General features: G+C 45.7%; 1 protein-coding gene across 2 annotated transcripts in view; it reads left to right on the forward strand.

Annotated features, from left to right (window-relative positions):
• The window catches only part of LOC126266886 (discoidin domain-containing receptor tyrosine kinase B-like), a 358,246-nt gene that overhangs the window by 114,157 nt on the left and 216,447 nt on the right, over window positions 1-27,642 (forward strand). For both annotated transcript variants that reach the window (XM_049971552.1, XM_049971553.1), the window contains exon 2: window positions 10,887-11,053. In XM_049971552.1, the coding sequence (XP_049827509.1) occupies window positions 10,945-11,053 (109 nt within the window). In that variant the 5' untranslated portion in view covers window positions 10,887-10,944. The remainder of the gene's footprint in view (window positions 1-10,886; window positions 11,054-27,642) is intronic.

A 27,642-nucleotide genomic window follows, 5' to 3' on the forward strand; every position in this document is an offset into this window, starting at 1 on the left:
CCGTTACCTTCATAAACTCAAAGATTTTTTTGAAAACTTGTTTATGTCGAATCTTTATCTCTATTTAGTCCGCAGCTCGTGGTCGTGCGGTAGCGTTCTCGCTATCCATGCCCGGGTCCGCGGGTTCGATTCCCGTCGGGGTCAGGGATTTTCTCTGCCTCGTGATGACTGGGTGTTGTGTGATGTCCTTAGGTTAGTTAGGTTTCAGTAGTTCTAAGTTCTAGGGGACTGATGACCATAGATGTTAAGTCCTATAGTTCTCAGAGAGATTTGAAGCATTTCTTTTATCTCTATTTATTCCTTGAACTTTTTAGAATAATGCGCTTCTTATTTTGTGAATTCAGTATTATACAGTGTGCAAACTGTGCCTGTCTTTTCGATATTCGGTTACACATTTATCGTCTGAAATGGCGGATAATTTATAGCATTCCATAATCCATTAACCACAAACGACCTAGGTGTGCTATACTTACACAACTTAAGAAGGACTCACAGAAGCCTAATTTCAGCGTCACTTAATGGAACGGCCTTGTTCCACAAAAATGCAGATTGTTTCACTCTATATGTAAGTTGTTTCTTTGTAACAAGTCTTCTCTCACCTAATTCCTCTCTCTCTTTCTCTCTCTCTCTCTCTTTCTCTATCCATCTCATTCCCCTCTACATCCTTCCGCTCCACATTTCCCTAATGAGTAGACATTGCTATGCCTTAATGGTATGGTGTTCTGTCGTAATGAAATACCACGTATATTCATTTTCTAATAAAAGTTTAGTGGAGGAGTCAGTGAATCTGTTATAACCTTAAAAGCGACGCAGTTGCAGATATTACGTACGATATTTGATGTCGCAGCTTCATTTCTTGTAGTTAATGCTACATGTGCAACGAATTTTATTACAAGCTATGTGACAGGTTACACTGAATTGGTTTTAAAGAACGCCGCACTGACATATGAACCACCTCAATCTTAGTTTAGGTTTTTCCGTAGCCTTCACGTCTGAGTTAAACACATCACGTAGGAAGTCAGGGCAAGAATGGTTCATATCAAGGAATCCTGCAAATTATTAAACGACAAACTGGCAGGTTTGATATCGGGCGTCAGCGTTTCCTCACCTGTAGAAATATCTTCTTCCGAGTTCAGCACTTACTCCCAACACTTTCGGTTATTTGTTGTAATACTTCTGTTTTTGTCTTCCCCTAGATCTTTTGCCCGCTATGCTCATGGACGTTATGCATTGATCTCCTGTTACTGATACTGCCAGCCAGTCCCTTTTATTGTGGCTATTTTCAACATATTACTTTCATTGACGAATCTGTGGAGACTCCCTATATCTCTTGCCGCATCGGATTACTTAATTTCCAGTTTCCCATGTGAAGCCACAAGTCGAACTGTTCGAGGCACTTCTTTCCTGGCTTTCACTTTCATTGACCTTGTCAACTGTGAAGGTGTGTTACGTACTTCACCACAAAGGCACAAGTCATTACATATTACTATCAATATATATTTCAATTAGAAAAAAATTATCTGTATTGGAATAGGTGAACGGCATTTTGCTTTCTTTTGTATCTGTTGATTAGGTTGTTCACTTGCATATTGTTCATTCCTCTCTGAGATTGTTTACTTAATCTTATTGACTGAAATGACACGCCCTTGCTTTGCTTTGCTTAAAAAAAAAAATAATAATAATGTCTCTGAGTAGTATGGGACTTAACATCTGTGGTCATCAGTCCCCTAGAACTTAGAACTACCTTAATCTAACTAACCTAAGTACATCACACACATCCATGCCCGAGGCAGAATTCGAACCTGCGACCGCAGCGGTCACGCGGTTCCAGACTGAAGCGCCCAGAACCGCACAGGCACACCGGCCGGCTTTCAAACAAAAGATGTATGATGTCACTGCTTATATTTAATTCTTTTGTAATTTTTTTTGTTATAGAGTAAGATCGTATTCACTGATGTGGTTAATTTTATGAATATGTAACGAGTCGGTTTTTTGTTGAAAACATTGTTAGGACTTGTGATCGCTAGACTGATTTACTTGGCGATATTCTGTTGTCAACAGCATTGACATAGGCAGGGTCTATACTGGCGAGCTCACGTATTTATTCGATATTAAACAACAGTGAAATGAATCGTTCCGAAAATTACTGGCACAGCATGTTCTCTGATAAGACACTGACAGTGTAACATTTACTCTTTTTGCACAAAGTAACTTGTATTCTACAGACGTTGAACTTGTTTGGTATTGACTCAGGATTCAGTTTTCTGTACCGTTAGCAACAGTTTTTGTTTTGGTTACCAGCATTCGCAGTAAACAGTCCACTACGTCTATCGACCTTCGTTCCGTGCTATTGCAGTGTTGTGACAGTTCGACACGCGCGTTTGAAGCTCTACTCGAGATACAACAAACAATTTTTCGCACTGCCCTCATTTCATAGCATGCAAAAGTTCTTACGACGAATGAACAAACTGTTTGCACGTATTAGTTTATAGATGCCATCTTTGCTATCTTTAGTGTGTATGAACTCGACAGGAAACGAAACCTGTGATCACTGGAGACAGAGCCACATGTTACCCCAAAGTCGTGCAAGCAACACATACAGGTAAAACTGATTCACGTAAATCCACCTGAAAACGGAAGATTAATCCTCAAAAACGCATAATGGAAATTAATGAGTGAGATTGGTAGCATTAAACTTGTAGTTCCAGCTGATGAAGAAATGTTTTCGGTACAGCTTGCCTAAAATACAGATTCGCATGAGACATTGTCTCGAGTTATTAAATATCGATTTAAGTAGTAAATTTACCATGTAGAAATCTTTCCCACGTCAAAATTAGTTGGGAGGAAGGATGCAATGGGACTTGTTTTTCTAACGTGTGGGCTACATGGACTACGTCAATTCAATTTTTATATTATCAGTAACATAGCAAGACGGGTACCCATGCCGTAAAATCAGTATCATGGAATGATAACGCAATTTCAATTTAATGACCTGTACGCCTAATTTCCTGGTTATCAAACGTACGCCGCGCGGAGTGACCTCGCGGTTTAAGGCGTCATGCACGGATTGAGCGGCCTCTCCCATTGGAGGCTGGAGTCCTCCCTCGGAGTTGGGTGTGAGTGTTGTTCTTAGCATAAGTTAGTTTAAGTAGGGTGTAAGTCTAGGTACCGATGACCTCAGCACTTTGGTCCCTTAGCAACTCACAGACGTTCGAACATTTGAACAGCAAACGTACAGGACACACCTCGAACTTCGAATCTTACAAGCCATCAATATTCGAAATACAGAACTTGGTGAAAATCTGGTACCTTATATTTATCTCATGAGATATCAGCCTATATTTATCTCATGAGATAAATATAGGCTGGTTTTATGTGGCAAATTCGGATGCGCGTGTTGTAACAAGCATTGTCATAATGTTCTGTTAAATTTAATGTACTTCTGACCGTAGCTGAGAGTCTTTTCCATGGAAACAAATTTTTCTAACATACAATACTGCTCCTAGCAGCTTACATCGATAGAGTCCAATAGAACAAAACAGGAGTATTGTACAGATTAAAGTCAACATGGGAAAGATCGCGCAAAATGACTACACACTAATTTGTTCGCAATAAAAGAAATGTATTGTTCTCTTTGAAAACTTCACCGAGACTCGTTCCGTAAACACCACACACTGTACAGCTAGTTACTAGACACAATATCATAATTTTTGATCTCGCTGTATTGAGCGACTGTATACTCACTACAGGGTGACAAAAGCATAGAAAACCGAAAAGACTCAAACCGAAACCCATGTGTGCCCATAGGGACCAAACTTCCGATTTCTCTCAGTTTCCGTACGGCTAAAAATATCTCGGATCATCACGAAGGATCGCCCTTCTCCTGAGTTCTTAAGTATACTACACTATGTGATCAAAAGTATCCGGACACCCCCAAAAACAAACTTTTTCATATTATGTGCGTTGTGCTGCCACCTACTGCCAGGTGCTCCATATCAGCGACCTCAATAGTCATTAGACATCGTGAGAGAGCAGAATGGGGCGCTCCGATGAACCCACGGATTTCGAACGTGGTCACGTGATTGAGTGTCACTTCAGTCATACGACTGCACGCGAGATTTCCACACTCCTAAACATCCGTAGGTCCACTGTTTCCGATGTGATGGTGAAGAGGGAAGGTGAAGGGACACGTACAGCACAAAAGAGTACAGGCCGACCTCGTCTGTTGGTTGACAGAAACCGCCGACACGTCGCAATGTGTAATAGGTAGACTTCTACCCAGACCATCGCACAGGAATTCCAAATGGCATCAGGATCCACTGCAAGTACTATCTTTTTCGGGAAGCAGGTTGGTTTTATTCAAGACTCCATTGCACGATATTATTCTGGGTAGCTGTCGGTACAAAACTTTCTTATTCAACACAATCTCCGTTCATTGCGACGGCCTTGCGCCATCATACTGGAAGGGGCTGTATGCTTGCATGGTACCGCTCCACTGGTCGATGATGGAACACCGTCTTGCTGCAGCAGTAACCTCAGCATCATTCACGTAGGCTTCCCAAGGAGTGCACCCTTCATTGGGCCAAACAGAGGGAAGTCGGAAAGTGCGAAATCCGGGCTGTAGGGTAGACGACGAAGAACGGTCCAGTGAAGTTACATGAACTCCTCTCGGGGCCACAGAGTTTTGTGCACTTACGGGTGCACATTCTATGAGGCCTTGCGTTGTCTTGGAGAAGGAAAAGTTCGTTTGTATTTTTGTGGTGACGAACGCGGTAAAGCCGTTTTATTAATTTCTTGAGGATGGCATGGTACACTTCAGTGTTGATAGTTGCACCATGAGGGAGGAAATCAAACAAAAGAACCCGTACAGAGCTCAAGAAGACCGTCACCGTGGTTTCACCGGCCAAGATTGCGGCTTTGAAGTTTTTCTTCGGAGGAGAGGTGGTCTAAATCCACTCCATTGACAGCCGTTTTGTTTCCGGTTCGAAGTGGTGAACCCTTGTTTCATCGCGTGCGACGACATTCGCCAAAAACTTGTTACGATGAGCCTCGTAAGGCGCAAGCAATTGCTCGCGGATGGCCGTTATTTGCAGTTAATGGCCTTTTTTTAGGCGGCGAGGAACCCACAGTGCTCACACGTTTGAGTACTCCAACTGGTGGAGAGTGTATCAGCACTACCAACAGAGACGTCAAGTTGAGCGCCAAGGCGGTTGATTGTGATCCATCAGCTTCTTCGAATGAAAGTGTCCAACATAGCAAGAGGCCCAGTTGTGTGCACCCGCCCGGCACGCTGGAGATCAGATAGATCTTTGCAACCTTGTTGCTATGATGACAGACGCCTCGCTCGACGACTCATAGCGCTTTTTCTTCTTCTTCTTCGCTGATGGATCACTCAGGATAACGCGTAATCAACATTTGTTGGCCTTCCATTTCGCCCAGTATTCCTTCATACGCAACGAATGGGCTAGCTTTCGTTGCGTAGACCACCTATGTCGGTTAGTTTTTCTCTATTCTTCGTCAAAACCCCGTGTGTTTGTCACTTTTCTGATTTCATTTCTTTCATGTAGATTTAGAGACCCTAATTCTCTCACGCCTTCTTCTGTCTGTTTGTGCCAGTTCGGTCTTGTAGTTTTGTTCTTTAAACGTTTATGGATTTTGTGCGTTAATCTGTTTGAATCAATTCTTTCTAAATGAACCATGAAATGGATTCTTCTCATGCGCATTGTGTCTGTTATTTTGGAGATATTTTTATACATTTATGCATTGGCTTTTGGATAATGCACACCATCTTTAGTTCTTGGTCCTAGGGTTTTCCTCATTATTTTACGTTCTTTAACTTCTAATTCCCCTTCTAGTGTTCTGCGTTGAAGATTTAGTGTGTCAGATGCGTAGAGAGCTTCGAGTTTAATAACTATTGTGTAGTGTCGTATTTTGCAGTACCAGGAGAGACTCTTGTTGTAAACTGTTTTTGTAAACAGAAACTCCTTCCATTTTCTAGACTCATAATTGACAAATTTCTTTTCAATACAGTTTTCTGCAATCAGTTCACCTAAATATTTAAATTCTTTTACTTGTTTAATGCTAGGTCACCGATACTGTGATTTTCCGCCAATAGAAACTCAATAACAGCTCTCTGCTCGGAACGCAGCTCCGTTACAGGCGCCATTTTCAAGGCTCGAATAGTGCCGCTACCGGTCGGAACTTGATGAAACTACACCGGCTTCAGCGGGAATATCCCACGGCATCCGACAGCAATTTCTGCATCCTTCAACCTAAAATGGTCGAGAAAAAAATGTGTTCCATTCCTTACTGAACGCTCCTCGTATAACGCCCTTGTATCCCGTAAGTTGATGACAAGACACTCCTGCACTAATCTTCCACGGATTTCGGTGGGTAAATGAAAAATAAAATAAAACAATAATCGAAGTTTGAACACAGGGTGCAGTGGCACCGTGGCGCGCTAAAAGACATCTGAAGTACTTCTAAAATATTGACATTGCTGTCTCAGAAACGTTCGAGTATCCTCGGATAAGCAGAGACATGCATAATTCGACAAGTCTTCCACTGGCCGAAGTTTCTGGGAAGTCGGGTTATGGCACTTGCCTGTTCTCCCTGTTAGTTAACGATACTTCATGTCTAAGGCTGGTATTATTCAATCAAATTTCATTGACGAATATCTTCGTCAAAAATCTTTGTCAAAGATATTTGATGGTGTCATAGGGAACTTTGTCAGATTTCGTCCAATATTTGAATAAATCTAGGGCCTCGCTGTAGATATGACCGAAGAAGTCACTTGTCTTCTGTTCACTGCAATGTTACATGTTACCACATGGAGCGCTAGCATCGCTGCAGCGTTCTGTCGTCTGCAGTGTTTTTATAAACATTTCCGGTAATTACAATTGGTGTGTGCCGAAAACTACAAAATTAATAGAGATGTATGAAGCTGATGAGGCGCTTTACAATGCGAGGCACTCTGATTACAAAAATAGATTAAAAAATTGGAGACCTAACCTGACCTAACCTAACCTATCCTAACCTAAGCTAACCTAATCCAAGGAATCGGAGTGTTACAGTGAACCTGTCTTCTGCAGATGTAGCAGTTCTCAAGTGAGTATTGTGCTTTGTGATATGAATATACACTTCACTGAGCACATCCTGAAATGTATGCTCATCCATTCTTAAGTAATTGTACGACTTGACTTCTTCCACTATAAGCTCACGTAACAAGTTCTGTTGAATGCCTGTATCGTGTCGTCCTAAAACCCACGGCTTCACCCAGGTATGTTTCCTTTTTTCCCCGCTTCTCTTCCGAATGTGCACACAGTGCAATTGTGGTACATGCAACTGCTGCGGTTAATAACAAGTTGTTGTTGTCAACCATCTTGAACTTTGACGAAAAATATGATGATTGTGTAATACCCCTTCTAGCGCTACGTCAAAGATCATTGTCAAATATATTTGACGGTATATTTGATCACATCTTCGATCAAATCTTTGACTAGGAAATTTGATAGTGTAATACCAGCCTAATTGAGAGAATCATTACTGGATAAAAACCAAAAAAGTACTGAGTTCACGTGGCTGAAGCTTCCTCCCTAGACTAAAAGCGTGGATGGTAATGAGCTCCTCCCCAAGGAGTCCTGGGAAAGGAGAGATGGGAGGGAACTGGAGGGCGCGTGACGGCACGCCTCCCCTCTGTGTCGCGTGCTGTGTCAGCGAGCGGCCGTCTCGTGTTTCGCTGATGTAGCCCGCCGTGCAGTAGGGCCAGGCACTGTGGGGGCACATGCAGGGTTTCACTGCGTCTGTCGCCACGATCACCGCCCGCTCCTGCAGATAGGATGCGTTCCTAGTCGCTCCGTATTGTGTGCGCAGAGCCTAGTCGCACAGCGCGTGCTCTGTGTAAGGAGATTCCACTCCCTGTCTGGCCTTATTAGTGGGTAGCAGTTCCCTCTCTGCCTCCTTATCTGCATCTCTTTCCTTCCTCTTCAACTGAGCCATTATTTTAGCTCTTGTTCTGGTTGGACATTCGTTAGTCTAGCAGCAGTGTTGCGTTACCTGGTGTCACATTCCTGACATAAAGCAGCCGTACTCTGTTCCTTATGTGAGCATATTTTATCTTTACGGTTTTGATTTTACCGTAAAATGACTTTTCTGGATACTAGAAATCTACGCTGTAGTAATCAGCATGGGTTTAGAAAAATACGATCGTGTGAAACCCAGCTCGCGCCATTCGTCCACGAGACTCAAAGGGCCATAGACACGGGTTCCCAGGTAGATGCCCTGTTTCTTGACTTGCGCAAGTCGTTTGATACGATTCCCCATTGTCGTTTAATGAATAAAGTAAGAGCATAAGGACTATCAGACCAATTGTGTGGTTGGATTGAAGAGTTCCTAGATAACAGAACGCAGCAGTACGATTGATTATATATATATATATATATATATATATATATATATATATATATATATATATATATATCACCTTGTGGATGACATCGGAAGTTCGCTGAGGCTTTTTGCGGATGAAGCTGTAGTATATCGATAGGTTGTAATAATGGAAGGTTGTACTGAAATGCAAGAGGATCCGCAACGAATTGACGCATGATTCAGGGAATGGCAATTGAATCTCATTGTAGACAAGTGTAATGTGCTGCGAATACACAGAAAGAAAGATCCTGTGTCATTTAGCTACAATATAGCAGATCAGATACTGGAAGCAGGTTGATTCCATAAATTATCTGGGAATAGGCATTAGGAGATATTTACAATGGAATGACCATATGAAATTAATCGTCGGTAATGCAAATTCCAGACTGAGATTCATTGGAAGAATCCTAAGGAAATCCAGTCCGTAAACATAGGAAGAAGGCTACAGTACACTTGTTCGCCCACTGATTGAATACTGCTCACCGGTGTGGAATCCGTACCAGATATGATTGATAGAAGAGATAGAGAAGATCAAACGGAGAGCAGCGTGCTTCGTTACAGGATCATTTAGTAATCGCGAAAGCGTTACGCATATGATAGATAAACTCCGTGGAAGACTGAAACAGAGACGCTCAGTAGCTCGGTACGGGCTTTTGTTGAAGTTTCGAGAACATACCTTCACCGAGAAGTCAAACAGTATATTGCTCCCTGCTACGTATATCTCGCGAAGAGACCATGAGGATAAAATCAGAGAGATTAGAGCCCACACAGAGGCATACCGACAATCTTTCTTTCCACAAACAATACGAGACTGGAATAGATGGGAGAACCGATAGAGGTCGCTGATATGAAACTTCCTGGCAGATTAAAACTGTGTGCCCGACCGAGATTCGAACTCGGGACCACTGCCTTTCGCGGGCAAGTGCTCTACCATCTGAGCTACCGAAGCACGACTCCAGCCTGGTACTCGGTCGGGCACCCAGTTTTAATCTGCCAGGAAGTTTCATATCAGCGCACACTCCGCTGCAAATCGATAGAGGTACTCAAGGTACCCTCTGCCACACACTGTCAGGTGGCTTGCGGAGTATGGATGTAGATGCAGATGCAAGTAAACAGATTAATAAATCGATTGGACACTTAAAAGTAATCTTTGACCAACCAGAAATCATTCTGCATTTAGACCCTCTACACGTCACTAAAAATAATTTGAAACATTTTCCAAAAAAAAAAAAAAAAAAAAAAAAAACAGAATAAATGAATCTGAATTGTCGACAACGATAATCTAGAATCTAGACGGATAAGTCAGTTAGTCGTATCAGGTTTATACATACAGGCAATAGATTATTAACCAAGATTACGGAACTGAACATCATCTCTGACCATCGACATTCAATACGGTGTGAAATCTTCTTGTGTAGCAATTTGAACCTCTATAATTTTGATCAAAGTTACCTACTACATGCTATGAGCATTTCTTCAGTGAAAGAGATATAATAAGTTTACAGTAGCGAAAATGAGCAAGTGCTGGTAGCTTCTAAGGTTTTTGTTTTAGAGCCCATGTTTATTGGACCTTTTCACTTCGAATGGTCGTTCCTATCATGTGCCCGAACATTGAACATTCCACCTTGGACACCCTGTATTCACTTTCTTACTATACAGTGTACTTCAGCTGCCCCTACCGATCGCGGTAACGCAACCTGCAGCGCCTTGAAAACTGCAAATGAGATTTCAGTATTTTCTGGCTCAATACACCGATACTGTTCGTCCAACAAAAAAAATGAGCAGGACCTTTTTGTAGGTAATTTACTGTAGTTAAATTTTATACTGGCATGTCTTTTCGCTGGAGGCCATGGTTTTTGGATTATTCAACCTGTTTGAAGGTCACATTTATACAGCCTATAGCGAAAATTTATCCTGGTACAAGATTTAACTACCAACAAATTTCCTACAAAAAAGGTCTTCTTTATTTCTTCTGTAGGACTTATAATTTGGGCGTGGCGAGCTGGAGAATTTGTAAATTTTGCACCTGGTATTTGAAGGCGTTGCGGGTTGCAGGAAATCGAGCCGTCGCGGCAGCTGCATTATCCTCTCTCTCTCAACCTCATTCACCCAAATTACCATACGATCGTTTCATTTCAATATCTGTTTTGGCACCTTAATAAGTCAACATTAGGTGAGCCGTTTGAAAATAAAGGAAAGGAAAAAGGAAAAAAGGGGAAAAATAAAGCACCATTACAGTAAATTACAAAGTTAAAGTAGCTTGATACGGTTATGCGCACAAGTAGTTGGTAGCGGTCATGATGTTCAGGCTCATCACTGTTGTTCCTGTGGACGTACAGCTGGTGTGTGACATTTCCTCTCGTTCTGGTTTTCTTACCTATGTATTAGTTCGAGTGCGCTGGTGGGCGCTGTGTAGCTAGGCAGCTGTTGAGAGTGTTGTTCCGCTCCGCGTGTTGCAGATGAGGCAGTGTCGGCGGCCCAGTGGAGGCGGCGGCCCCGGCTAGCGGCGGCGGCACCATGCGGCCGCGAGCTCCGCCCCCGCCGCCCCCAGCCACAGCCATAGGCCTAGCCATGCTGCTGCTGCTGCTGCTCGCCTCTCCGCCACCAGCCCGCGCTGTCGACGTCTGTGAGTATCCAGCAATCACACTGTGCTACTGCCCAAAGCGCACATAAATCCGTATTACTGTGTGCCAAGCACAAATATCAATACTTGTAAATAAAACTGCCTTTTTCTGCTGCTAGTTACTTTATTTATTCCATAAGCGTTTCGCCTTCTCCTGTTCTAAGGCATCATCAGTGGGATCTATAACGATACAGATTTGTTAGTTATAGATAATCAAACAGTTCACTTCGATATTTTTTGTAAGAAAAATATTACTTACGATTTGCTGGTCTGCTTTTTCTCACATCTGGTCTGAAGATCTCACTACCATTTTTATCGATACGACACGATCACATATTTGTGTTCTCACCTTCCCCACACTCTTGACCATGTTTGTTGCTCTTTTTTGTGGTGGACTATTTTTCTTTTGTCACTCGATACAACTATTTCGTCATACACTACTTTTCACAGCGTAAATATTGCCACTCCATTATGTGTTTCATCTTCTTTGGTATGTTTTCCTATTGCCAACCTAACGAAGTATATGGTTCAAATGGCTCTGAGCACTATGCGACTTAACTTCTGAGGTCATCAGTCGCCTAGAACTTAGAACTTCTTAAACCTAACTCACCTAAGGACATGACACACATATATGCCCGAAGAAGGATTCGAACCTGCGACCGTAGCGGTCGCTCGGTTCCAGACTGTAGCGCCTTGAACTGCACGGCCACTCCTGCCGGCTAAGTCGAGCAGTTCTCAAGAAAGGGTCGTAAAGTGTTATATTCGCAGTCTCCTGCACGTTCCTGTAACTCTCCCAATAAACTGAAGTCGATCTTTCACCCTCGGTTCAGCCGACCTTACGTGCTGCATGGAGGCTTAATTATTATGCAATAATTTTAGTAGCTGTGTGTCCGGTTACGAAGTCTTGTAACCGGTTGGCCCTGACTAGTATTAGTACGCAATCTGACTGCATAAAATAAGAATAAAGAATGAAAGGAAATTTCCGTCAACACAATTGATTAATTAAGTCCCCTGCAACTATAAAAGCTACGAAACAACAAAGCACAAGTGTAACTGTTCTGTGTGCGGTAGTGTGATTCAACGTACATGTATCTGGCACGGTTCTTCCTCAATACGACAAGATATTTTAAACACCATTTACAATGAACTAATTGAAAAACCAGAAACACTATAACTGCACATAGAAATCAGAATTACAAGACTAATACATGAACACGAACCAGATGCTCTGTTGACTGAACCTGTGGCCAAGAGGCATTGTGATTAAGGAAATGTGAAACAATTTTTTTATTGTTACCTCCATAAATATTGACGAAAAATACACTGTGATCATTGCAACATTTTCCATCTATACATTACACCAACCGAACAGCATCTACTCTCTCGCCCAACAGAACAACAACTGCACACGACATCCTCGGAACTAGTACTGCTCTCGACATCCTCTCAACAAGTGCTACCCACAGCAACCTCTGAACTATTACTGCACCAGTGGAGGCGGCGGCGGAATAACAGTCTTTGGCGCAATCTCTGGAGCTGTGACTCAGTGTAGCCACCATTCAGTATTCATTCCATTTTGCAAGGTTGCGCAGGCGCATATTTAAATCACGTAACTCATTCAGCCAACACGCTAGTTATACTGTTTTCAAACTTTAACGGATTGTACATCCTGTTTAACTCACATTTTTCCATATTTAAACCAAGCTGCCATTCATCAAAGTAAACAGAAATTCAATCAGAGTTGTCCTTTATCCTGTAGCCTCTTAAGGCCAACGACATTTTCCCGTAGACTACAGCGTCATCAACAAACAGCTGCATATCGTTGCTCACTCTACCCCTCAAATCGTTTATGTATGGAGGGTGTCCCTCATTCGAGTATTCAGGCGCATTTTATCTTGTGTTTCGGGGCATACAATTTCACTTTTGCTGTGTGTAACTGGAGTCACGTTGCAAACTGTTTCCTGTTACATACGAAATGCTTTTGCAACCGAAATTTTTTGTAAGCATTCTATAGAGCTGTCCCCAAATTAGTCTAATGCGATATTCGTTTCATCAATACGTATTAACAGGGACAACAAAACACGAAGAATAACCGGTATTTGCACAGCGACAGCACCGCACTTGCAGCTACTGCTGTTCAGCAGCGCTGCTCATTTTCTGTTGGAGTACTGGTTACCCTTCGTATTTTAGTGACCCTTTTAACACATATCGATAAAAAAATATCGCACTAGAATAATTGTGGTCCGCTATATCTAACAGGTACAAAAATCTCGCCTTAAAAATAGCTGTGTCTGTAACGAAAAACAAACCGACGCTTTCTGTGATCGCTGGGCGTCACACGAAAGCAGTGATGAGCAGTATATATAATGAGATTTTCACTCTGCAGCGTAGTGTGCGCTGATATGAAGCTTCTTGGCAGATTACAACTGTGTGTCGGACCGAGACTCGAACTTGGGACCTTTGCCTACACGGGCAAGTGCTCTACCAACTGAGCTACCCAAGCACGACTCACGCCCCGTCGCCATAGCTTGCCCGCGAAAGGAAAAGGTCCCGAGTTCGAGTCTCGGTCCGGCACACAGTTTTGATCTGCTAGGAAGTTTCGTGAGCAGTGCATGTTTGAACTAACTCCAGCTACACACTGCAAAAGCTAAACTGCAAATAAGTACCGAAACCTCAGAGAAGATGCGTCTGCCGACAATTGGGAGGGACATCTGGTATAGAGAACAAGAGTAATAGTGTCTTGGAGAACTCTGGACGATGCTCTGCTCTCTGACGCATACTCACCGTCCAGAGCAACGCACTGAGTTGTATTACTTAAAAAGTCTTTGAGTCAATCATATTTCTGGAAACCTATTTCCTATATTGGGATATTCGTTTGACAGTCTGCAGTTGGTAATCATCTCAAACGTTTTTCGCTACTCTAGGAATATGGAATGTGCCTGTTGCCCTTCATCAGCTTTTCGCAGGAAATCGTGAGAGAATTACGCTTTTTAAGTTCATGCAGATTTGTGAATAGATTATTTTATCTTCACCGAAATTGTGTACATTCAAAGATATACGATGCTGAAGAATGCAGGTAGTTCGAAATTCCCTGTACTTCTAGGCGTTGTAGAGGAGGAGTTAGCAGATAATGTTTTTAATTGGAACCCGTGTCCGGAAATGTATGGTACCGTTTCCGTGCAGCAACCATTGGTAACACAACCACTTTTACAAGTAATTCATTATTCGCGACCCAGAAGATCACTTGCTTCACCGTTCCAATCATTAGTAGCCACATAAATTGCGCGTGTTCTCGTTGACAGGCTCTATACACCTTCTTGATGCAGTACGGCCTCTTCTAATTTGGGTGTGCGGCGTCTCCTTGGACCACCGCAATCACGTCTGCACGACGGTGAAGCTGCCCTTCCCCGAAGGCATTGCTTAACTGTGGCCTCCAGTCCGGAACCGCGTGACTGCTACGGTCGCAGGTTCGAATCCTGCCTCTGGCATGGATGTGTGTGATGTCCTTAGGTTAGTTAGGTTTAAGTAGTTCTAAGTTCTAGGGGACTCATGACCTCAGATGTTAAGTCCCATAGTGCTCAGAGCCATTTGAACCATTTGCGATGGAGACAGACGTGACAAAGGCGACAAGCAGTTATTCCATTACGGTGACCTTTACCATACACGAGGATCATGTCGGTGTATTCTGCAAACGTGTACTCAACGATGTTGCTCTAACCATCAAAGACACGTGAATGTGGCTCGAACCAGGCCAGAGAGGTGGCACAGACATCAAATGACATCAGCCGATCCGATGTAACCACCCCCAATAGTGACTACCCTGTTCCATACCTAAATAGCAAACAGTTTATCAAACGGCATTAACACGGAAACGGTATTTCCGAACATGGTCTCCTATTCAAAATATTATGCACTCACTCCCCGCTACAATTCCACGAAGTTTGTAACGGCAATTTGAGAACACTTTGTGTGCGCAGCAAACCAACGTTAAGGATATTTGTAATTTTGCGGACCCATTATTTCACAATCCTGGACTTTTTCCAGTTGTTTGGGACTGTCCGTTGGAGGAGAGATTCACATAAATGCATGTAAGGATCCAGTACCTAACTTGGTAAGAAATTCTAAAAGCCAAGGTCGCATAAATATTTATTTACATACAACCGGTTTCGTCTTCAGGTATTCGGAACTTTATGTTATTTTGAGCTGGACCTCATGCCAAGTTGTCATGTAAATAAAATGTAGCACATAATAGACAGGTTTGTCATAATTGAAACATTTAAAATCCTGAAGCGCCTTATGCACATTCGCATAGCACTACTTGTGATTCTTACGTCAAAAAAACAGAGTATGCCATAAAATAGACAGTATGTCATCTGTTAACGTTAACCGGACATGTATATAATGTTTTTTATGACATAAGAATCATCTTTGACTGCTACATAATTGGGCATGACCATGTGCACAAGGTGCTTCTTGATTGTAAATGTTTTAGTTACGACAAACCTTTACATTATGTACAACATTTTATCTACATGACAACTTGGCGAGCCACGCGGGGTAGCCACGTTGTTTAAGGGACCTTGCTAAGGTTCGCACGACTCCCCCCGACGGAGGTTCGAGTCTTCCACTGGGCATGGGTGTGTGTGTTGTCTTTACCGTAAGTTAGCGTAAGTTAAGATCAAGTAGTGTGTAAGCCTAGGTACCGATCATCTCAGCAGTTTGGTCCCATAGGAACTTACCACCGAAAACTGCGTGAGATCCAGTTCAAAATGAACACATTTTATGTCACAAAGTTTTGATGAGCTGAAGATTGTAGCAAACTCACTCTAAACGGTATTTATGTTAATTCTGCTTAGATAGCTTTTATCAAATAAAACATACCGGTCATCATGATTTCTCTGCATGAGAAAACTGAATCAGTACAATAAGTGGACATGTAAACTTGCTCGTTTTCAATCCTTTCAGCTATTTTTCAACCCCTGGCACGCCTCCATACGGAAGTTCGTACGACAGTCGGATGAAACACGATTCAGTAGTATTATGTCAGATGGCTACTTGTTACAACTTCTGCAGTACTTGCTATCAGCAGACACAGTGGCTGCGCCAAAGACTGAGACGGCGTGGAGTTTTACAAATATTTATTGAGCTTTCATTAGAATTTCTCCCTCGTCGTCGCTGCCCAGCCCTGCGGACCCTTCCGCCTGGCTGCTGCTGTGTAGATTCTCCGGCAATCTGCGCCACGCGCGCCACCAGTGCTCTGCTGAAGTGAGGATGCGCTGTGGCTGAGATGAACTCGTCGCCGCTCGGCGCCCCAGTACGGCAGGCACCCCACGGAGCCGCGTCGCCGAGAGGTCAGCTGCCGCCGCCTGCTGCACCGGCGGCTGGGAAGCCGTCAGTCGCGATGTCCGCGTCATAGACGGACCTCGCGTCGTGGGGCCGGCTTGCCGTGGAGTCCGGGCGTCAGTCCCCGGCGGCGCCTGTGCCCGAGACCGCGCTGTGTCCGGTCCTGCTGGAGGTTCTCGCTGTAGTTAGTCAGCCATGGTGCCGACCGGACGCGGGCCGACCCCCAGAGCTGAAGTAGACATCTGGAGGCGAACGGATGACTCCTGCGAGCTGGAACAGACTTCCGGGATCGTCACCTACGAAGATTGAACGTTCGGACACGGACCACGTCCGTCCTCACACCCGAACTGCTTCCTAATGGCTTCTGTCGGTTGCTGACTGCGCTGCACTATTTAAATCAAGCAGGAGGACGTCTTTTACCCTCGGTGACAGCTTCTTGTTATTACTCCCGCAGTATAGTGCAGAGTAACTTAGCGTGCTGGCCTCACTTCCCTTAAGCCGTCGGCACACTGTCCGTGCATCCGAACTTTGAGCGTTGAGCGTGCCGTGTTTCTAACGTCATAGCGTGGAATAGCACGTTCGGGAATCTTTCCGAACGTGCAGAGCAATATCTGGTATGTCAGATATTCTGAGCTTGCGTCTGAGCGTTGACCAATGAGATGGCACAACGCCACCTACATCAGACGCACGCCGTCTCCCTTCAGTACAGAGTTATGAGGCGCCATGTTGGCATTCATTTCAAGCCTATATGTATATATGCAGTTTCTGAGCACCAGCAAATTGAGAATCACTGGAAAACCCTTTGTTAGTTGTGGGATTCGTTCCAATAAAATAATGAGAAACATCATATTCGTGGCAAAAGAATTATTGTAACTTGTGTATTATGAGAGCAAGCTATTTGGAGGCATCGACACACTGAAGATCTACCCAAAACGCATTGTTCTTGTTACAATTTGTTATAATTAATTTTCAGTCAGTGACCTAAGTATTTATATCAATGTTTTTAGCAAGGGGTAATATAATATGGTTAAGCATAAAGTACATGTCGTTGGTTTAGCGTATCGAGTAGAGTCTGCTTTCGCCTGCGGTGGGGCGAGGACATCCGCTGCGCCTCGCCGTGCGCGACCGTGAGCGCTTGCTTGTGTTTACCTTCTCGCGGCGCGAGTTGTATTAGTTCCAGGTTCAGTGCGACTATGGCACACACATGGCGCCACGATACGATCAAAATTACTTTCCAACCAGATCACGCGCGTCCTCGAGCCTATGAAATAGAACAGTTCATACGCGACGATCTACGTTTAGATCCGTCGACTGCCGTCGGAATACATTTGTCTATAACGGCGAGCGTGGTTTACGTTAAAATAACCAGTGCAGAGGTCTGCGCGACAGTGGTGTCTAAATACTCGAACTCTCTCAGATTCAAACATTCTGACGGGCATATCGGTGCAGTGACGGTGGATCATGCAGGCATGGGCCTAAGGACTGTGAGGGTTTTTGAGCACCCTTTCGAGGTCGCAGACGAAGTTGTCAAGGGCGCCTTCCGACCATATGGCAATGTTATCAGCCACGTTGCAGAAAAGTGGCAAACTTTCTCGACGTATAAGGTCTACAATAGTGTGAGCCAAATTAAACTTGAGCTCAAGAAACATATGCCGTCCTATTTGCACATCGGTGGCTGTCGTGCAATCATCATGTACGACGGTCAGCCGCGTACCTGTTCCGGATGTGGGCAGGAAGGCCATGTTCGATCGAGCTGCTTACAACGTCGAATTGCGCAGCTACCAGTGGGAGCCTCCGTTTCCCCGACGGGGACGACAATCTTGCCCCTCACGTACGCTCAGACGACGATGCGCACCATAGTTGAGGACGAAACGAGCGATCAGACACACCCATCGACGCCAGAAGTACCAAGGGAGGAAGAGGAAGGACCCCCGATGCCAACCCATATGTCGACCCCTCCACAGCAACAACAGCAGCAGCAGTCCCACGGACTCCAGACGCAACGTAACATTCAGAACGCGATGGACGTGGACGCAAACATTGTCCCAACTGCGGCTTTCCTAGCGGAAGGTGATACGACACTGGATTGCCTCCCACATTCGGATACGGATGTCCGTTCGAAAGCAACGTTCACCTCGACAACGGAAGCGACGTCGGCGCACCCCTTCTGACGATTGCCTCCTATACACGGCCGGTCAAGAAGGTGACATCTCATCAGACGGCATGGATGCTGCGCCTGCTGAGGATCTAGGTGGTGTAGACGGTTCACTTGCCCATACCACGAGTGCCAAGTTACTTCTTGCAACACAGATGCAGCAGGTCGTGTCGATAGATGGCGCTGCGCCTACCTCTACCAAAGACGACGTACGTGCGGGAGATTTAGGTGACGATCAGCTACACAGCATGGTGTTGCAGCCACTGTGGTCGGACGATGTTGAAGAACTTCCTGAAGAGGGCGCGGGTGACAAGGGAGGGGGTGGCATTGGGGATGCCACTCCTAGCATGAAAGACTCTTAATTTGAAACTGTTTTGGTGGGTCCGGCATCTCTCGCGGTTAGCTTTGATTGCTATGGCGTCTACCCTAGGTGAAGAGGCTAGGTAGCACACCTTTCGCCTTGCCACAATCAATATCAACGCGATAAGGGCACCACACAAACTGACAATGCTACAACGCATGCTTGATGCGGCGGACGTCGATGTGGCCCTCTTACACGAAGTATGTGTCGCTACTTTCCCTGACTTCTACTGATATACCGCCCACATCTCCCACGCCTCTTCTACCGATTGTGGTGTAGCTGTTCTGCTACGAGACGGTCTGACGGCTACGGACGTACTGTACTTACCGAGTGCAAGAGCCATGGCGGTAACTTTCAACGGTGTACGACTTATTAACGTATATGCCCCTTCAGGATCAGGGAGACGGAGAGATCGGGCCCGCTTTATTTCGGAAGATATTACGCACCCTTTCGATGGCGGCGAGAGGAGCAGAGCTCTGGCCCACTGCATTCACCGACCACACAGCCTATATTTGCACCATTGCCCTCCAACCTGCACGTGTGTGGCGCACTAGGCCCCCCTGGAAACTGAACGTCGCCCATCTGGACGAGCCGGCATGTAAAGGTGTTATCGAAGAGTCGTGGAACGCGTCCTTACAGCGTCGTGGTAGTTACCGATCGACCCTCAGTTGGTGGATTGAATGTGTGAAGCCTGCTCTTAGGCGCACCTTCATGGCTTACGGCCGGGAAGCGGCGGCATGGAGGAGGAGCACGGAAAACTTTTATTACACCATCCTGCGGGAATTTCTTGCTATGGAGCCCTCACCTGACCGCCAGATCATAGTCAGTCGCGCGAAAGCGCAGCTCATCTTAGCACGCCAACATTTACAAGGCGCTGTTATACGGTCGCGTGCTCCAGACATGATACAATCAGAAAGGCCATCTATGCACCACGTGCTCCTAGAACGCAGGAGGCGCCATAGGGCACTGGTAACCGACATGATAACGGACGACGGACGACACGTGGCAGAACAAGCAGATATAGCAGAAGCCTTCTATGGGCATTACGCTCAACTTTATTCAGCAGTGCTCCCTGATATGGCAACGGAAGACACCGTTACAGCACATGACAGAAGAGGAAGTGATCGACGCCATTGGTAAAGGTACTCCCCATAAATGACCAGGAATCGATGGATTACCATTAGAGTTCTATCGAGCATTTAAACAACTGTTGGTACCGTGTTGGGTTGAAATTTGTCAGGAATTGATGTCCTCGGGTATACCGTTGCCTGCACCGTTCTTGGAAGGACTGATTGTCCCCATCCATAAGCCGAAGGGACGGAATCATGTCCGTGATTATCGCCCTTAACGTTATTGAACAGCGACTTCAAGATCTTTTCGAGGCTGCTATCAGGACGTCTTCGGGGCACACTATTTCACGTCCTGTCCAGCGATCAGATATCCTTAGGAGGACCCAACAACATCAGAACTGCGTTATGTCGTTACAGAGATCTCATCTCCCTTGCACGGGTGAGAAGTTTGCCGGCAGCCCTGGCGTCTATCGACTTTAGCCAGGCTTTTGACCGTGTGGGCCACACTTTCCTCACGGCCGTTCTACGGCGCATGGAATATTCCGACCCCTTTATCATAGTGTTGACACGCCTTCTGCATGGGGAAACTTCTCGAGTTCTTGTTAATGGAAGATTGACGGCACCCATGCCTATCCGCCGATCAGTACGACAGGGAGGTCCATTATCAACATTGTTATTTGCATTGACCTTAGAACCTTTGTTGTGTGGTCTCCGAGACAGGCTCACTGGGACACAGTTCGGCGGCTCCATCTATCGATGCACTGCATATGCGGATGATTTGATGATCGTCATACGAGGAGCTGACGATATGGCCGCGGCGTTGGACTGGATTGCAACCTACGGTACAGCTTCTGGTAGCCAAATCAACGTTGACAAGTCTGTCGCGTTGAGCATCGGGATTGGGCTACCGCAGGAACACATTGCCCCCTTACGCTTCAGTGATACTGTCCGCTTCTTGGGCTTAGAGTTCATGAACGACATGCGACGCGCGACGACGCTCAATTATCGACGCCTTCTTCACCAAATTAGGGCCGGAATTGCAAATCAGCGCTTGCGATCCCTCAACATCGTTCAGCGGGCGTATTATGCTAATGTATATCTTGCCTCCCGCATACCGCATGTCGCACAAACACTACCCATTCCGAAACCCTTGGGTCGTAGCATTATGGCAGCGCTGGGATACTTCGTCACCGCTGGTATGTTACTGAAGATCAGATACGTATCTCTTACCCTCCCCAAGGGAAAAGGTGGTCTCGGCCTAGTCAACGTCCATGATAGGGCCTTTGCCCTCTATGTTAGTTCACATTTATGTCTGCTGCGCTGTTGTCCTACGAGCCTCACGAGTCTGCTTCTGACGGCGCCTCGACCTGTTTCACTAAGAGCGCCGGTGCCACTACAGGACATCCCAGCGCCCCTCTTTTATATAGGACGTTTCTATTTAGAACAAAGTTATTGCAGTGTAGCGCTCACGACACCACAAATGGCCACGACTCGACGCCTATATCTCGACATGCTGCAACGCCGCCCCCTAAATGTGGTCGAACTAAAATATCATGACGTACGGTGGTGCGTGGTGTGGAAGACTGTACACGATGCCATGCTTGATTCCGACGTTGTATCCCAATGGTACGTAATAGTTAATGGGAAGCTGGTGACGCAAGAACGTCTCTACAATATCCACATGGCAGAATCTCCCAATTGTGTGGGTTGTAACACAGTAGATTCTGACGAGCACCGCAGCAGCTGTGGAGAGGCGGAACCGGTTTGGCACCTAGTGCGGCAAATGCTGGCTTATCTCTTGCGAGTTAGGCCGGAGCATGTATCTGCACGCACGTTATTGTTTTCGGATGAGACATTTTACCCCAAGACTCGAAGCAACTCCGTCACCTGGATACGTGAACATGCGGTCCATTACCTCTGTCGTGACGGACACAAGAATTTCATTGACTTCTGGCTCTATTTGCAAGAAAGACATCATGCTATTTCCGGGCATACCAGATATCGACAGTGCTTTGCAAACTACCTATGGAGTGCCTTTCACAGCCCGCCGCGCAGCTGGAATGTTCCAGGCAGCGGCAGATGAGGTCAGAACGAACTGCAAACGAGCATATATTGAACAATCTTTATCAGTGGGCGCAGTCGCTGGGAAGCCCAACTACGACGTGGTAGCTTTCTTTTCATGTTATTTACGTTTAATATCTTCGATTGTGTCTTCATTCTGGTTTAGGTTTTCCAGACTTGATTAACTATGACTGTTCGCACATTGATACCTATATAAATAAATAAAAAGATAAAAAAAGTGTGCAGGAGACCTGCGTTCCCAATCCAAATAAATACACAAGAACAAACTAAGAACAAAATGAACAACAAATAAAATATAATAAAGTATTATACCCTTTTCCTTTCTCCTTTTATAATTTTTTATAAAAAGTTCAGAGGCATATTTAATTTTTGTTTCGTTGGCGAAACCTGAAGTGGTGGCGAACGGCCGTCCTAGTTAGCTTTAGGATGAAAGTGGCGGTGGCACTAGCTTTGTTTTGTTTTTAGGCTAGATAGGTTTTTGGGGGTAGTATGGGTGATAGGGGCCAACGCTTGAAGTGGAAGGTATATAAAAGAAAAAAAATAAAAAAAAAGGCTTCCATTCAGTGACTCACTGATCAGTCTGGCCTGGCAATGGAAAAAAAAGTACCGTCTCTGCCTACCACTGAGTTTTTGTTGAAGTTGTGGTTCACGTCTTAACATCTCCAACTTTTTCTCCTAGCATTCTCGTTTTTATTAGCTTCTGATACTTTATTATTAGTTTAATGCAAGCATATGCTCCAGTATTTCATGTTATGTAAATATAAGTTCACTTTTTTTAGGGGTGACTTGTATTGGCTTAATCTACAGGACACACCGAGCGAGGTGGAGCAGTGGTTAGCACACTGGACCCGCATTCGGGAGGACGACGGTTCAATTCCGTCTCCGGCCATCCTGATTTAGGTTTTCCGTGATTTTCCTAAATCGCTCCAGGCAAATGCCGGGATGGTTCCTTTGAAAGAGCACGGCCGATTTCGTTCCCCATCCTTCCCTCACCCGAGCTTGCGCTCCGTCTCTAATGACCTCGTTGTCGACGGGACGTTAAACTCTAATCTCCTCCTCCTCCTCTTCTACAGGACAGCTTGCGCTACTTGTATAAACATCTTTTGCTCCTTATTATTTTACGCTTCGTAATTCACATGTTGCTAAAGTTCTGCTACTGGGTAAGAACAGTGATCAAGTAAGACTGACTTTGAGGTTTTACTAAAATGTGGGAATGGTGAAATAATATTTGTTTTATGCGGAGAAGTATTCCAAATTTGTACCGCACTGTTTGTAATGGAACTTTTATAAGCCTGTGTCCTTATTGATTGGACGTGGTACTTTCCTTTCCATAGACGAAGGAGGAAATGTCCGTTTTAACAGAGCTAAAGTGGTAATTTTACGCGCGCCTGTTGAGTGCGTTGCGATTGCGTATACCACGTTGGGGCCCACGTACCGTCTGCACAAGTAGCATCTTTCCTGAGCGTTCAGAAGCACGTTGAACTTGACACGCTCAACGTTAACGTTCCTCTACACGGTCCGGGAGCCGACGGCTTTACTCAGCACACTCCAGGCTTCGCTCGGCGCTCGGTCTGCGTGCGTCCGTGCGTCAGCAGGTTGGTAGATTGCTGCTGTCAGCAAGACTATCTGTGCTGCGCCTACTTCGCAATGCCGCCATCGCCGGCTGCCTCTGTTTTGCCATCCGCCACTGCGTGAAGCAATGCTTACTACATGTGGCCGCAACAGTAGGAACACACACACACACACACACACACACACACACACACACACTCAGAGAGAGAGAGAGAGAGAGTTTATCGTCCCAGTTACGTAACTGAAAAAAGAGGTGATTTTAAGTCTGTAGGCATGAAATTAGAACGTCGCTGTCAGGTATGCGAACGATTCCGGGTCTGAGCTGCGTGACTGGGGTGGCGAGTTCAGTACGCGTGCGGCGCTCGCTTGCATGTGACTGCGTAAGGGGGGGGGAGGAGCCGCCGGTGCCGGCTGTTGGCTGTCGGCTGTTCGTGACGGGCATCCAGAGGTGCGCTGGCATCTGGCAGCTGGCGGCTGTAGTCGTTCCTGTATCCGTGGCTGCCGCCTGCCAGCATACAAATACAGGCACAGCGGCAGGGGGAGTGTCTGTACACGAACGCTGTACTCCGGAGTAGGCGTGACGGGGAGGCGGCGGGTGGAAGGTGAAGCGCGAGCAGCGAGCCGAATCCAGCAGCGCCGTCAAGTCTGCACGAGGCTGGGGGAGGTCACGAGGTCAGGGAAGCGGTCTGGCGCGGCAGACAGACCTCCAGACGAAACTAGTAAGGCGAAGGGGTATGCTGTAGGACGATGAGCCAGATTATTACGAGCACCTCTATCATAGCGTACTGCTCTACTTCGGGAACAAAACAGTCTCGATTATGGGTGACGTACATCGACAAGCCCTTACTAGCTACACTACTGGCCATTAAAGTAGCTACACCACGAAGATGACGTGCTACAGACGCGAAATTTAACCGAGAGGAAGATGATGCTGCGATATGCAATGATTAGTTTTCAGACCATTCACGCAAAGTTGGCACCAGTGGCGACACCTACCACGTGCTGACACGAGGAAAGTTTCCAACCGGTTTCTCATACACAAGCAGCAGATGACCAGCGTTGCCTGGTGAAACGTTGTTGTGATGCCTCGGGTAAGGAGGAGAAATGCGTACAATCACGTTTCCGACTTTGATGAAGGTCGGATTGTAGCCTATCGCGATTGCGGTTTATCGTATCGTCAGCGTGACAGACTGTCAATCCTAAGGGCCCGGGTTCGATTCTCGGCTGGGTCGGAGATTTTCTCCACTCAGGGACTGGGTGTTGTGTTGTCCTAATCATCATTATTTCATCACCATCGACGTGCAGGTCGCCGAAGTGGCGTCACCTTGAAAGACCTGCACCAGGCGAACGGTCTACCCGACGGGAGGCCCTAGCCACACGACATTTATTTGTTGCAGCTCGCGTTGGTTGAGATCCAATGGCTCTAAGTAGAATATGGAATCGGTGGGTTCAGGAGGGTAATACCGAACGCCGTACTGGATCCCAATGGCCTTGTATCATTAGCAGTCGAGATGACAGGCATCTTATCCGCATGGCTGTAAGGCATCGTGCAGCCACGTCTCGATCCCTGAATCAACAGACGGGGACGTTTGCAAGACAACAACCATCTCCACGCACAGTTCGATGACGTTTGCAGCAGCATGGACTATCAGCTCTGAGACCATGGCTGCGGTTATCCTTTACGCTGCATCACAGGCAGGAGCGCCTGCGATGGTGTCCTCAACGACGAAGCTGGGTGCACGAAGTGGCAAAACGTCATTTTTTCGGATGAATCCAGGTTCTGTTTACAGCATCATGATGGTCTCAACCGTGTTTGCCGACATCGCGGTGAACGCGCATTGGAAGCGTGTATGCGTCATCGCCATACTGGTGTATCACCCGGCGTGATGGTATGGCGTGCCATTGGTTACACGTCTCGGTCACCTCTCGTTCACATTGACGGCACTTTGAACAGTGGACGTTACATTTCGGAAGTGTTACGACCTGTGGCTCTACCATTCATTCGATCCCTGCGAAACCCTACATTTCAGCAGGATAACGCACGGCCGCTTGTTGTACGTCCTGTACGGGCCTTTCTGGATACAGAAAAGGTTCGACTGCTGCCCTGGCTAGTACATTCTCCAGATCTCTCACCAATTGAGAACGTGTGGTCAATGGTGTCCGAGCAACCATTCACTACTCTTGATGAACTCTGGTATCGTGTTGAAGCTACATGGGCAGCTGTACCTGTACACGCCACCCAAGTTCAGTTTGACTCAATGCCCAGGCGTATCAAGGCCGGTATTACGGGCAGAGGTGGTTGTTCTGGGTACTGATTTCTCAGGATCTATGCACCAAAATGGTGTGAAAATGTAATCACATGTCAGTTCTATTATAATATATTTTTCCAATGAATACCCGTTTATCTTCTGTATTTCGTCTTGGAGTAGCAATTTTAATGGCCAGTAGTGTATTTCAGAGGTTTGTGATGAAATATTTCTGGGCGCTTGACACGAAATTCTCGTAAATTATGAGCCGGTGGTTTGTGGAGACGGAGCTACCGCACGATAGAGGATGAAATACATCAGGTTCACATGAATATTTGGTTGCCAGGAAATCAAAGTGAGGTCTCTATCGTGAAACCACTGTAGAAAGATTCTGATCTTGTGACATGGGCAGTTATCATGCTGGAAGGACCGTTCGCCGACTGTGAAGACATTAGACTTGAAGGGATTGAAGGGATGCAGGTATTCTACACTAATGTTCACATAGTCCAATGCTGTTATGCTCCCACATTAGGTTATTACCACAGGTCCCATAGATGTGTAGCTGACTGTCCCACTTGACATTATTTTTCCTCACCCGCCAGTATACCTGCAGTCGTGTTTATTTTGAATACGCGTTCGTCTGAATGACGATGCATTCAGATACGACCATCAGCCTGGTGCAACCACAAACGTTCTACCGGGTGACGCATTTCCATTTATCCACGAACAAGTCTCGATGATTCCGTACCCCCTGTATTCTTAAGTAACGGTGTCTTTGGAGCCACGTGGGAACATGTGAGAGTCGTCTGATGTGGAACCTCATGTTCACCAATGCACAATGAATGGCATGTTTGGAACAATTTTTTCCACCATTGTACCTTGTTCCCACAGATCCCTGTGTAGAATTCGGTGTAGAGCGTGCAAGTTTGCCACTGCATTTTCTGTTATGAGAATTGGACGCATAGAGGCTAGTCATCTTGTCGTGGTTTCGTGGTACTTCAGTCAAGTTTCATAGATTGTGACGACAGCAGCTATGGAAAAACCGACTATCTTCGCCTTTTCCGTTACCCTTGTTCCCAGGCATCCAGACATATGTCACAGCCAATTAAAGTAGTGGATTACTCCATTTGTACCCCATACTCTCTCTAGAACGATTCCCCATTGCTCGGTGCTCTACTGCTATACATTTCTTACCTCGACACCACCAGCATGTGCCAGTCAATCTCGCAGTGAACAGTTTTGGCTCATCAGTGCATGAAACTGCACTATGACTGCGTGGACCGTTAGACTCCAGATGTTTAAAGCGCAGAAATACCAAGCCATGACTGATGCTTTACACTGGCGTAACTAGTGTAAATTGTGCCCTTGACAAGTTTTGACATTGTTCTTCACCATACACCCTGACGACGTATTACAATTTTTTTTACTTGACCCTCAGCCCAGTCACTCTTCCAATCCACTCTTATACGTTTTGGTCAGTATAACAGAATCATAGTTTTCAGATTGTCCGAAAAGTCCTTGTACTTGTGGTATCGTCCAGAGAACGCGGTGCCATACCAAATCCGGCAGTGCATATCGATACCACAGTCATTGGCGTTGTCTCCCTGCAATCCGCTCTCAGCACAGAGGTCAATATAGAGCCGAAGATGGAAGCACTTGTCCAGTTCGTGACCGCAACGGAAGCAGTCAGCACCACCGAGTAGGATTAAAGAGTTGTCCAAGTGTTATGCTGAGAAGTACTTTTGTAAATGTTGAAGATTGTA

The sequence above is a fragment of the Schistocerca gregaria genome, chromosome 4, assembly GCF_023897955.1.
Source record: "Schistocerca gregaria isolate iqSchGreg1 chromosome 4, iqSchGreg1.2, whole genome shotgun sequence".
Classification (NCBI taxonomy): Eukaryota; Metazoa; Arthropoda; class Insecta; order Orthoptera; family Acrididae; genus Schistocerca; species Schistocerca gregaria.